The sequence below is a fragment of the Geospiza fortis genome, unplaced genomic scaffold, assembly GCF_000277835.1.
Source record: "Geospiza fortis unplaced genomic scaffold, GeoFor_1.0 scaffold381, whole genome shotgun sequence".
NCBI lineage: Eukaryota > Metazoa > Chordata > Aves > Passeriformes > Thraupidae > Geospiza > Geospiza fortis.
This window is the reverse complement of record NW_005054348.1, coordinates 1253890-1268290: the sequence shown is the minus strand read 5'-3', so window position 1 is coordinate 1268290 and position 14401 is coordinate 1253890. Positions and strand designations below refer to the sequence as shown.

At 35.8% G+C, this 14401-nt stretch overlaps 1 protein-coding gene across 1 annotated transcript in view; it reads left to right on the top strand.

Annotated features, from left to right (window-relative positions):
* RYR2 (ryanodine receptor 2) overlaps positions 1-14401 on the top strand; it is a 284661-nt gene that overhangs the window by 8266 nt on the left and 261994 nt on the right. Inside the window, exon 3 of the mRNA XM_031058757.1 lies at positions 11036-11140. Coding sequence (XP_030914617.1) covers positions 11036-11140 — 105 coding nt within the window. The remainder of the gene's footprint in view (positions 1-11035; positions 11141-14401) is intronic.

Here is a 14401-nt window from a genome sequence, read left to right as displayed (position 1 = left end):
AATCTTAGCCCAATGGGCTGTCAGAAATTAGGGCAAAGAAATGTGGCCTATTAATGAGTAAATCTGTGTTTGAGGTATCCAATGTTGATCATATCTGAAACAACATGGAAAAGAGAATATAAAATATTTTTTGGTTTATTTCTTAAGACTTTTTGAGACAGACCTTTTGGGTTGTGATTTTCAAGATTTTAGACTCTACCTCCTGTTTACTTCCCCATGAAAAAGGAGGAAGATTATTTGTGCTTTTGTAGCAACTGACAAATGCTGTGATTTGCTATCATAAAAAGAATATTTTCATCACTAAATTAGGATTTTTAGTTTATAAATAGTCTGAATTGGATGAGGGAAGTTGGGCAAGTGGAAGTAGTTTGGAGTTTGAAGATGTGTGCTTTGTGACCCTGTGTTTGAAATACAAATGCAAGTTGTTTTAGTAACTTTCCTAGTGCTGACTGTTGGGTTACCATGTACAAATACAAGATTAACTTTTTCTGGTTTCACAAACGAAAGAACAGTTGCTTTGTTTTGCATTAAAAAAATACAGGCCAGATGGTAAAATAAGTTATTATGCTCCTGAAGATTATCTAAATGCTCAAGGTTACAGTTCAGGCTGCTTTTCATGAGTGTTTAATTGTATTTGAATAACTGCTGAATGTCTGCTGTTTGTTTGAAAACCTGTACATAATAGAGATGAATGTGAATATGTGAATAATGCTAATGGATATTATGGAGCTTTAACTCCTTCCAAGTTCTCTTTTTCTTCCCTACTGTATATAAAGAATATATTTAGGAGTGGGAAGTTTATTCCATCTTCCAGGTATTTGTACTCTTGTCTTGGCATATTTACGAAGACACCTTGCACAAAAGTGTTGCTTTTTCATGAGCACTGGCTTTTTACATGCGATTAAAAATCAGGAAACCATTGTCACCAGGCTGATTTCAAACATCTGATACAATCTTCCCTTAATACTTCAAACTCTGCTTCTATCCCACATCTAAATGTCTTTTAATGGTAACAGGCACTTAAGAATTTCAGGTTTTCTTGGTGTTTCTTGTAGTATTGACCAATTATATTTGCACAGTACAAAGTTTACAGCTGGTGATAAGGCAATAATTGACAGAACTGCAGATCAAAATCAAGAGTTGTTCAAATGGCTTTAGATAATGTAGGATGAATTAGTTTTGATAGTTTAAGATGCTTTAACCTGCCAAGGTATGTATTGATCTTTAAAGGAAACAGCAGGGACAAGCTATTTCGACATGAAGGAAAGTTGCAAATCTCTGTGGCATTTTGAGTACTGCGAGAGAAGAAGAAACAGGGCTAGCACAGGACTTGCATGAGAAGGTTGGACAGAGGTCCCAGAAAGCAAACAAATATTCTGCTCAGTGCAGTATGAAATATGAGCTGACTTTCTAAGAAACCATTTGAGTGCCCATTATTCAATAACTTAGAAAGCCCATCAATACAGAATTTCTCTTTCTAGTGTATGTAAGTTGACAGAGTATTAGCAAATAAAAAGGCCAATAGAAATTAAGTCAAATTGCAATAAGGTCTTATTTTTAAAGAAGAAACGTGCCTAGTTTGATTAGCTGTTTTAAGAATAAAACTTAATAAGCTTTGAGTGCCCTATTTGATATTTGATTTGTTTGGTCTGAAGTACACTAACAATAAATTAAGCCTCTTTGGGCTGATACATTTGAAAAATGCATAATAGATTAATGACTATGTAAGTCTTCATTAGCTCAAATTGGCAAAATAATTCCTTTTTGTTTTGCATGTTTCTGGCTATTTTATCACGGAGGTGATACACATAACTGTCTACATAATTCTTACTAATTTTTTTTTGTCTACAGAAAAGGAGAATTCCTTAGAATAATTAATGAAAAAGAATTTTGGTTATTTTGAAGAACTTACAATTATGTGGAGTTTTTTTTTGTCTGTGTTTTAGAAAATAAACCAATACCAGACAATTGAAAGGTTATTTTAAACCCCAGCATAGACAGGGACCTGAGTAAGGGAGTGAAACATCTTTCCCTGGGTTGTTGAAAGTTAAGGTATTGGCAAATTAAAATTAGAACCATCTAGAAAATGATATGTTCTTGTGTGTAATAGGTGTCTGCAAAGTTCTGTAGTCATCTTTTTATCTGATGTCAGAATGTGAAATTTTGAAAAAGATCTTGACTCTGTGATAAAGGAGGAAACTCCAGGTTGGTCAGTGATCTAAATGAATGCCATACTCTCATGGAGGGGTGATATCTGTGAACTTGTTATACTCCTCCTCATTTAACTCCTCACTGAACATGTACTCAAGTGTAGCAGGAAAAAAAGTCCACAGGTTGTTTAGGTCCTTGAGACTGTCCTTACCATATCTAAATTTTTAAGCCTCTTGCTTTATTACTTCTTGCATAATTCACTTCTGAGGCAGGTGGGAAATACATGTGGGTATTTCTGTCTAGACATTACTTTGTGGAAGCTGTTCGTTCTCTGTGTTACTGAATGACAAGTAAAAAATTATTTAAAGCAGCAGTTGGTTTTATCTTAACAGCTTAGTAGCAATATTTGGGCACCCTATACCAAGAAAGAACAAAATTTGAATATTAAGGACAAATTACTCTTGCAAGTGTTCTTTTTGATTTTGTAGTTAATAGGGCTGTATACTAAAACAAGTGTTTGTTTTCACATCATGCAGTGGATGTTCAGATGTAGTGCCATGCCCAGGCAAGCTTAGACATTGATACATAAAACTTAGACATTGATACATAAGCCACAGTTTCTATACATGGTTAGCTTTTTTTTTTTCCAAACAGATATTTATTCCTGAAAGTATGATTGCACTTTTTATCAGCAGTGGAACCTTGTCAGTATAAGTCCTTAATTCCCGGGAATTTTCCTGGCAGGCAGTCTTTGCTTTTAGGACTTTTCAAATCCTTCTGTCCCTGGCCCAAATTATCTGCTAGAGTCTCTCTTGAACTACAAGAACTTCATTATTAAATATAGATTTTTTTTTTTTACTAAAAAACTTTCAATATACGATTCTGATTGATTTGCTTTACCCTTCAGAGGTGGATGTATATATCTTCGAAGGTAATGTATTTTTTTAAATATAATTTTAAACTGTCTTGCCCAGGAGAGAGCTGATGATGCACCTCCTTTCCTTCATTTAAGGGCAAGTCAGAGGTGAATCAGAGCATAAACTCCCAGTGCCCCACTGAGCAATATTTGATTTTCTTAGGTACACAGGTTGACCACTGATTTCAGCAACATACAATGGAAAATATAATAGTTAAAACCTACAACAAAATCCTTAAAAGTTAAAATTTTATGTCTGTTATGTTTTTTAGTTGATAATTTATGAGATAAATAAGCAGATTTTACTTTTCTTAGACATAGTTTTTCATGTTTACTGCAATGTAGATGAATTGCTCATAGCAGTTGGTATTCTGGAAGGATTAGTGTTTATGTTTATTTGGATGTACTTTTAAATGTGAAAATTCTACTGTGACGATTTCAGATATGGGATAAATTTAAGAGTAAGAGAATCTCAGCAAATAATGGCCTATTGGTTATTATGCAAGGGCAAGAACTTCCACTGACACAGGTCAGGCTGTGCCACTTATTACACGCACAAAACATGTGCATGTCTGCCCTATTTGTTTGATCCTGAAAGGTTACAGGGTGGCTACTTAGAAATATGACTGTTGTAATGTATTTGGTTTATATTAAATCTGGTCAGGGATTAGGAAGATTTTCCTTTTGGCTATCTGGTATGTTTTTCAGAGAAGGACAAAATAGTATTTTATAAAGGTCATCTTTCTGATGCTACAAGAATTTAAGGGTAGAGTGCTTCTTTCCAGGTTCTAAAGCAACAGTACCCTCCCATGATAATAATCATCCTAGATTTTTCCATTACTTGTTGCAGTAGCCACAAATACAACATAATCTCTAAGAATAAAAGAGAACATTAAAGTTTTGAATTATACACATAAGATTAGCATAATAAGATAGAATTTTCAGCATTAATATGAAGATAAACAAACCATGTTTTGTTAATTTGGATGTGTGCCTAGACCCTCTGTAGTGCTGTTGATCCTATGAGCTTCTCTTATTTTATTAATCAGCATGAAATTTTCCTAATTACCTTAAAAAGTAACACATTTTCACTGCACTAGGGTGATACACTATTAATTAAGTTCATCTAAGCTTCTGGCTACAGCAGCAAATGTTGTGATGGGAGTTGAGCCGATTGACCAAGTTTATCCATCAATGCTGCAGTGTAGTTGTATGGCTGCTTATCTAATATCACTTCTATCTGTTGCAAAGACTTTTAAATTTTCAAAAAGAGATAAAAAAGGAAACAGCTCTCAGTAATGTAGATATGTGAGGTTTATGTCCTTAGGTTAGAAAGGAGACTAGAGGGAAGAGATGGAGGGTAAGAGGAAAAAGCCTCTTATCCATTTAAAGATGGAATGTATGCAGCCCTTAATCTATACAGAAAGCAAATACTTTACCAGGAATTACAGCTTCCAAGTGATTAAGAGTCTGCTCTGTTAATAATGGCCTCAAGACCTTTGACAGATTTCAGGATCAAAGCTATTTCCAAAGAGCAAAAACTGAAAAATTGTAAGATGAAACTCTGTTTTCAGTATAAAGGAAAATACTCTAATTGTACTTTAGTAAGTATATCTTAAGTAGAAGTAGGTTTCTTATGGATTTTTAAAGAAGATTGTGAGAAGGAAAAACCCCAGCAAGCAGTTTCCTTTTATCCCTTCAAGTTTGTACAGATTAAGTTTCAGGCACACACAATTTTCTTTGCCAATGAGCTCTGCTACACAGTGACCAGCAGATGACATTTCACTCTCTGAAAATCAAAGTGAGGAAGGAGTTTTGTCTTCGCTGCTGTGCAAACTAATAGAGAATAAAAACTAGTAACTCCCTGTAATCAGACAAAAACTACTGTAGAAGAGTGTTTGATGTATCAACAGAAAGTACGCTCAGTGTATCAAGGTTTCTTCCACTGCTGGTTTTATTAAATCTAACACTTCCCTTATGGGAGACTTCTGCACCTGGAGATCTGGACAAGATGGTGAAATTTCATATATGTGACCACAGAGAGTATTTTTAAGAAAATTAAAGCAGTTGGTTGTTTAGGTCAGATTAACAAGGAGATCAGCATGTGGCATAGGCAACCAACACAATTCAAGAGAACCGCTGAGGGCATGGAGCTGTCTTGTGTTTTAAGATTTGAAAATGGAATGATTGCAATGTATTTATGTCTGACCTCAGTTCCACCACTAGCTGTTTTTCCCTATGTTTGTCTGTCTCCTTCTTCCTTTCCTTCTTTTTTATTTTTAATTCTAGAGCCTGTTCTGATTGTATCCTCCTGTCAGTTTCTATCTGCTGAAACAGCTGAAACAGTTTTCCTGTGCAAAAAGGACTCTTTTGAGCTTTCAGATGTTAACAAGTAACTTTGCACTATGTGAAAATGATGTTTTTCAGGAAGTAGAATGTGCCTGGATTTTTGAAGTTTTTCCTAGAAAAAGTGAAAAGTGTGCTTGTGACAAAAAGCCACTTCCTTGTCAAACTGCTCTTCCAAAAACATGAAGGCGCTACAAGTTTTAAGTAGAATAAGATAAAAAGTTTTGAATGCAGAGAATTTCTCTGCTTTTGAGGGAGACAACTGCTTGGGATGGAATGTTCTATAAAAGCCTCATATAGAAAGTGATGGTTTCAGACTGAAATAGTCAGAAGCAGCTGATAGCAAACTTTCTGTAGGAGGTGTCCAGGCAACCTTCACAGTCTGCTCATGGTAAACACATGGAAGCTTGACACTGCTCCTGGAGGAGTTCTAGGGAGAGGACAGTGTTACTTGATACTCTACAGAATTGAAACTGTAAGGCTCATAATTCATTCTCTGTCTTTTCTGCTTTGGGATTTGATGAATATGGTTCATTCTGTTTGGCTGACGGGACTTGGTTTGTCAGACCCATATATTTCTGTTCTGGGTCCATTGTTTCGATGACAAGCTTGAAAACAAGGAAAGCTGGGCCTTCTATGTAGAGTCCTGGAAACTGAAGTTTTTCCTTGGTTATATTGATTGTGTTTCATCACTGTCACCAGACAGAATCTCATTTAAATAGAAAGGGCTGCCAGAAAGATAGAGATGTATAAATTGAAATGTAACTTGAAAATAGCTGATGAGTTCAGTTTCTTTCAGGCTACTCCCACAAATAGGGGATGTTTTGCTTAAATTCTGTACTAAAATGAATTTTCTGAGTCCTCCTACTTGGATTCTTGAGGTTAGGCCTCTAGTAAATGTGCTAGCATTAAAAAGAGTTATGAACACCTACATCTCATTTTTTGACATCAGGCTGCTTAATTAGGTGATTGATTAGGCACTGCTGTGTGAATTCTCCGTATACAGTTAGAAACTAAATACCTGCAAGTCCATTTAATTGGGAATTCGGTTAGAAAAATAAGAAGCTTGCAAATATCTAGGAAGACAAGTAAAGCTGAGGTGAAGCTGCCTATTCTTAGAGACAGAATTCAGATGCAATTTATTATCCTTCAGTCTTGTACTAATATTTATGAGAGGCAGAAGTTCAGTTTACATTCACAAGATTATATGCAATGTATTATTTGAGCAGGATGTACATTCCAGTGGCTTGTTAGCACCATGTGATTGTCAGAGTAATGACAACAGCACTGAGTTTTGTGTCTCAGTCTCTTGCTTTCCTTGGAGTGTGTAAATAGAAATTCTCTAGAAAATTAAACTGAGGATAATTAATACATCCAGTACCCATGATTCACCTGTGGGTTGGAATGCAGTTAGGGTTATTTTGAAATATATTTCAAAAGCTTTACTTGAAACACCTTTTTAATAAAGGGTATGATTACCTAATTTGCAAATCTGCCTCCCACAGAGTAAAGCGTAGTTTAATATGCAAATATTACTACAGAAAACTAGTGTCCACAATAAATGTAGTTTAAAATGACAGGAAGAATAAGGAATTCACCAGTTTTCTAAATAATCCAGTAATTACTTCAGTAATGGGTATGCCTTAAAAATTCCAGATGACCGTTACGTTTATTTTAACCTCTCTAATTTTGCTGATTGGGCTATTACAAGCCATGATGAAGGAACAATAGAAAAAGGTATTAATAATAATTTGTTGCTTTTCTCCTAGAGGTACTCAGTGTCCTTTTGAAATGCAATATTCAATTTCTATTTATTTATGTAGTAACATTTTAAAAAATTGAACTACTTGCATATTAGGCTGTAATTATGACTGAGTAGATTTTCTAAAAAGAAAAATTGATAAGAGGGCAAATCTAAACATAAACTGGCAGCCAAATCAGTAATGCTTTAATTAATACTGAGATAAACTGGAGTTACTACTATTTACCTTATAAGTCAGTGAGTATATTTTATATTCAAACCCATTTAAGTATGATTGATTTTGCAAATGTGTCAGAAATGAACTGAAAATAAATTATATTGAATACTGCCATTGCTTATTAGAATTTTCCACTGATCATATGAACTGAAGTGATACAGATTCCCTGGATTGTCCAAGACCATTATATGCTCTGTCACAAAACAAACCAATCTCCGCTTTGGAATTTGAATTAATTTTCTATGTCTTCATTTAAAAAGTTACTGCAGCAAATATAAATATGATGAAAATCGGTGACAAAGAAGGTTGAAGATTGCCAATATGGTTATTTATATCTGATGAGACCTCTGCTTTTGAGCTGATCAGTGTTTGGGGTTACAGTTTGTATTCTGTTATCAAAATAGAGATGTATTATTACCATTTAACTGTTAGTTAAACCTGGTAATTTTGGTGTTTGTTAAAAGTGCATTTGTGGGTTGTTAGACATGTAGCAAAATACTTTCTTTAAAATTATGAATTATTTAATAGTGTATTTATAATCTAGCAAAGCAGTCACTGAAATATCTGCCAACACATTTCACCGGTCCTCAAAAAAGCCTGATATTGAAAACAAATTGCTACAGGTTTTCCTTGCAGCCACTACAATATGCAGTTGCTCTCCAGGCTGGGTACTAAAATGCGCTATGTACTGTGCATGAAAATATTTTTCAGTAGAGAATCTTAGACTGCCATAGAATACCTTTATTTTTCATATGCCATCCTCTGTCTGTGTGTGAGATAATTTGACAGAAAATAAGATAGATAGTCAGAGGTCTGGCAAAGACTCTGGTTTTCTTTCCTCATTTTTATTTTATGCTTTGAAGAGATGGAAAAACACTTGTGAATAATTTTTTTTATATTTAAATGACAGCTTTAAAATTACTTGGCATTATCGTCTTTGGAGGGGGCTAGTCAAGAGAGGAAACTTCAGTCTGTGTCTGAGCCCCAAAGCCTCATCGTTTAAATCCATAGCATTAAAAACTATGAAATTGAAATAAAGTGTAGAGGGATGAGCAGAGCTCTAACTGAGCTAAATACATTTGCAGTTCTGCATCTGTCCCCTGTTTTTCCATGCTTTGATTGTTGTACGTGCTGGGATTGATGCAGTCATGCCTGTTGGATCTTCAGTAGAGCAGAGCTGGCTGAGGAAGTGCCAGAGAGGAAGGTCTAAATCACATGCTCCCTGCAAGCATCAGTAGGCGCATCTTTCCTCAGCTCTTAAGGGAAGAACATTTTTCTCTGAGGGCCACCAAGTACCCAGGCATTCATGCATTGAAGATGAGGTGGGATAATATGCTCTCCCTTTTGCCTCATGGAAAAAATTGGCTCTAACATTTTGCTAGACTGCAACACAATACTTCTTTCACTTAATTAAAGCAAAACATCTCATGCATTTCTCCTTTTTTAATCCTGAGCAGCAAAAAGTACGCCTTTCTCATCTGCAATGAGAGTAGCTGCAAAGTGTTCATTGGGACTTCATGCCTTAGTCTTAATGGGTAGGAAAGGAAGTGCTCATACCTGTCTTGAAGGAGAATGAAATGGATGAAGGAAGAGTGTCCTAGATGGACACTTGGATGGTTTGATCGGTGTTTGGAACAATGCAGGATTTTTGATATTGTAGAGTATATAAAACATTTGATATGTCCAAAATTGTATGCATGAGACATGTTCTGCCAGCAAAAATGCTACTTTAAATGACAGCAGTAACAGTGGTAATATTGTTAAGGAGACTTGATTTGGTTATAGATGCAGAAAAGTTAGCCTTGACTCATTTCTGAGCACAGTGTATGGAGCATCTTTTCTCTTTTGTTTGTACTCTTGTTTCTCAGTTTAACTGGGCAGACTGAAGGGTGAACTGCACTGTTAGGCTGTGAGGCTTTCTAGACTGGAAAACTGTCCTTATGTTAGCTGAGTAGAGGCAGCACCTTGCAGCCTGAGATCTCTGAGTGCTCTCTTTCCCGCTTTGTAACAAAAGGGCTTATGATGGTACTTATATTACAAGGATGTTTTGAAGACAATCTAATTGGTTGTTTTTTGGCTCAGTCTTACCATTAAAAGGACTGTTGTAGTGTCTGACTAGCTACATAAGAAAAATGGTAACAAGAATACTGATAAATAATTAGAGACCTGATTCTGAAGGAGCTGGCTGAAAAAATATTTCATGCCAAAGTATCATTGCATAAGTCAGTCAAAACCCATGCAACAGAAGATGCTATTAAAACCTTTTTCATCTGGCTGAAACTTAAAGTACAATTTTACATTAATTTAATTGAAATATAGGTATTGGAAAATAATGAAAGATCTAATATGTATTAAACAGACCTGAATTGCTGTGTTTAGTCGGGATGAACAGAAATATAATAAACTAGTAAGATTGTGAGGCATTCTGAGAAAACAAACTTTTTTGGGGGGGGGAAGATTTTGCAAATAACTTTTACAATTTAGCCTTGGAAGTTGTCTCTTCACTTTGTACACAGTTTGAGTAAGCGTGCAGTTTTACAGCTTTAGCAGCAAAAGAATTCATGGTGTAAAAAACTGAATTCGAACACTCAATAAAAGTATTCCTAAGCTAAAATATGCAACTAACATGAAAAGAAAATAGAGAAGGGATGCAAAAGAATTTATGGAGGCAAGTAAAGGTGCGTAGGAGTTGCATGTTCTATTAACAGAAGAAAAGTTCCCCACATAAAATCTAATTTTACTTTGCTACTTTGTAACTTAGACATTGCTATTACAAACCTCTTTCAATTTTATATGAATTTTTATGATTGTCTGGAAAATTAACTTTTCAATAGTTCAATGATATGTATTTCAAGCATGTCAAGTTAACTAATAATTTTTGTAAGACTTTTGAGTTTTATCCCAGTTATAGCAGCCTGTGGTGAAGTATGGTCCCCTGTAAGGCTTTGAAAATGCTGGCTTGGCCTTGATACTTGGTGTCCACTATTTCTGCTATGAAAATTCATCTTGACCTTCATGATAATCGTGAGCTCTGGCTAACTACCAGTAGCCTAAAGACTGAATTTGGTTTTCCTCACAATCTTAGCATAATGTCTGGGACACATGTTCCCTGTGCTAATGCCCAAGCAGACCCATCATTGCTTTGCTTAGGAGCCTTTCCACTCAGTTTTTTTCTCTGATTTTCTTTGTACAACTTGTATTGCTGCCCCTATTCCTTCCATGGACACATCCAAGAAGAGTCTACCTCTATTCCCCTGTAATCACTATTAGATTTTTGAAGAGAATTGCAAAATCCCTCTCCTCCTCTCTGCAGACACACAGGGGGAGTGCACTAGCCCTGACATTCATGGTGATCCTCTGCTGAACTTGATGAAATTAATTGGTTTCTTCTTTTATTGAGAGTTTTTCTTTTTTAGAGGGGACCTGATACCCCAGGTATCCGCTTGCACGTGCTGAGCAGAGCATTGCTTCCCTTTACTGGCTAAAACTTAGCTGATGCAGCCCAGTATGTGGCTGGATTTCATAGCCTCAGAGATGTATTAGATCTTTCAGATCCATGGATGGTGAGGCAAAATAGAACCACTGGAAAGAGCTACTAGACAAATGTGTTACTAATGTGATCTCATGGTTCTCTTTTACCTAGAATGTTCCACCTGATTTGTCCATCTGCACCTTTGTGCTGGAGCAGTCTCTGTCAGTACGGGCCCTCCAGGAAATGCTGGCTAACACAGAAGAAAAAGCAGAAGGGGTAAGTTATTAAATATTCACTTTTCTTTATCTTGCAAAATAGTGCTTTTTTCCTATGGTACCACAGGTTTCATGGCTGTCACATGCTTATAGCATGATTATACTGAATTTTCCTCCTTTGCTATGGGAATGTCTGTTTTTTTGGAAATTATAAGCACTTGCAGTGTCCACTGAAGCTTGCCAGAGTTGCAAATTTGCAATTTCAATGTGCTGTGAGTCAGTATAGGGTTACAAGGGTGTTTTAATTTGAGAATCTCATAATGTGTCATATAAAGCTTGATCACTTCTTCTGAACAAATAAACTTTCTGAGCATTCCTGACTATGTTGGGTGAGACTGTCAAAAGGTCTTAAAATGACTTGGATGTAGGCTGATTGTGTCTGGAAATAATCAAACTCAGGTGTATGCCCTGAGCTAAAATATGCTGTGACAGACCTTTAAGCTGAAGATAAAATATTATTGAGCTTGGTGGACAAGAAATAGCAGTCTGGAAAATGAAGGATATAGGAATTACTTAAATCCTATAAGAATTTTTATTATTATTCCTAATAGGAATTAATTTTTTACTAACAAATAGTTATTTACAAATAAATCATAGTAGTGTAATTACTGTTCCCTGCAGTGCAGTTAATTTGATTTGTTATGCTGTAATTGAGTGTTCCATATGCACCTTATAGTGTTCATCTGAATGCTATGCTCTAGCTCAAATCCTGTTAATTTTTGAGGAAGAGTGACTGTAAACATAGGAGTTACACAGGCAAAAGACAAGTAGGTGTTAACCATAAGTCCATCAGTCAAGAAAGCTGGCAGGACATAAGCATGCCTCTGATATTTATGGGGATGCCTCAAGAAACCAAACTAATGTAGAGTAGTCAGTCCCATGAAATGCCAGGCATTTAGACTGAAAATGATATTTGGGAAATGAAGTCTGGGAGCAGTCCCATGGATGATCCAGAGTGTGTTCTGCAGTGACAATTTGTTCCAAGCAAATGACAAGCATATCTGAGAGAAGAGGTGCTACCAGAGTAAGCAGATACAGACTTCTAAACCCCTCTTCCCTTACTTTGTGAATACTGAAACCAGGAGCAAGCAAATTCACAGGGAAAAAAAATTAAAAGAACAGACATACACAGGCATAATGTCAAAAATCACAGTCCAATCTCCAGGATGTACAGTGATAACTGTGTATGGCCACGTGTGTAAAGTAGAGCAACAGTTTTCTTTCTGTTTATTCCCAACAGATGTGAGCAGGGGCATGAACTAAAGGAAGTCTAGGGGAATGTGTGATAAAGTGATACTGTAGGGCAGAATGCAGTGAATGAAAAAACATTCGATTTTTGAACATGAAGTACTGAAACTTTTCTTTAAATCATAAAATCAACTTGCAGATTTTCTCTTGCACTGTCTTTAGCAGAGTGCTGGGGCCATGTGTTAGGAGAATATTTGCTTTTAATACAGAGATCATACCCCGCGAACATGGAAGAATGAACAAACCTCTGCAGAATGATTAGACAATGTGAGCTCGGGTATTCTGCTGGGAACAGGGCAGACTTAAGAGAGCTTTGTAGGGGTCTTGGGTGGAATATTTGCACTAGTTCTGGACTATTTTCTGCACTTGATGTGAGTAGAAAAAGATTTTTGTAGGACACACTGACTGATGAGACATACTATGTTTGGTGGTAATCTGGCATTTTCTGGAAAAGATTACTGATGTTTTCTGTGCATAACCATGAAGGTCAGAATTCTGGACACTTACACCCCTGCCTAAATAACACTGATGGCAGCTGCTCTGGTCTACAGTGCTCTATACTCAAAAGTCTTCTGAGATGCGCACAGGAAAGATGAAGTTCTGAGTGTGGTCATTTTGTGGCTCTTGGCTGTTTGCAAAGTAGTTTACTGTGCTCTCAGCACCTATTAAATGCCAACACTAGCAGAAGATACAGAGCTACAGCTATACCAACAGAGAGAGATGGTGTTCAGTAAATCATAAATAGATTCCTGCTGCAATGACTTCTAAATAAATGCATTAGGAATCTGCTTGTGTCTCTTGCATATTAATATACTAATATTAGAGGACAACATTCTTGAAAATAATGGTTTGTAGATGAACACAAGGTCATGTTTTCAATGTCTATATTTTTCTTTTTAGTAAGTCTCTGAAAGCCAAGATGGTAGTAAAATGAATTACTATGTACTTGCTGATAAATTAATAGAACTGACATTTGGTATCTGTATGTGCTTTCTATGAAAAATACATAAATTTTGCCTTTGCATTTATATTTGTAAGTCATAGGCCAAGTACTTATATAGACAGCTTCATATCTGTTTGAAGCAACTGTTAAAAAAAGTTTGAAGATACGAGATAATTTGTCTTGCCTGAAGCACTATTACCTTCCTAGAGAAGCATCAATTCTCTTTATTAAAATAACAGTGCTTCATTTCATTTAGTAGAAGAAAGTATAGCAATTTTTTGAGAAATTGTTGCTATAAACTGGTTTCAGTGTGACCTCAGTTTTCTAGTGGAAAGAATCCTGCAAAAGGAGGTCTTTTCAGTCCTCAGTTACTTTTCATTGCATTAGAAATCATTAAGATGCTGTGCTTATAAGAGTGCTGGTTTGCCTTTTGTGTTGTGTAATCTCTTGAATGCTATGTTTATATAATAGGTATTCTTGTTATATAACAGGTAAGTTAGCAGTAATGTAATGGCTGAGTACTATGAACAAAATCTCACGCTGACTTGAGTCAGAACAATAAGCAGCTTTCTTGTGCCTAAGAAAGAATAACTGTGTGCACTTTACTGGATTTACTGCTATTTCTCAATTAGTGTGCATTAAAGGTGCAAGGTTTGCTCTGCAATAAATACCTACATTTTTAGTGCAAGAATCCCAAAATGAGAATTTCCATACTTTGTGAGATCAGTGATCCATCTATCTGAGTATACCTACTTGACTCTTCTGAACCAGATAAATGCTAGTAGCAAAGGCAATAGTGAAAAATGACTGGAATTTCCTGAGAAAGAATGTGTGTAATGCTCTGTTTCTTCTAGGCACTTAGTAGTTATTTTGTGCTCTGAGGTTTCATTTCCCTGTAAAATAGTATGGTTAGCTCTGACAATTTATTAAAGCACTGACATTCATAGTTTGCTTGAATGGTTTTGGTTTCAAAAATAAAACGACAACCTAGTTTATTTGCTTAGGTAGCATTATTTTCACTTTTCATTTTAAACAGGTATTTTTTTTTATATTTTGCTGGGGTGTGGAGTG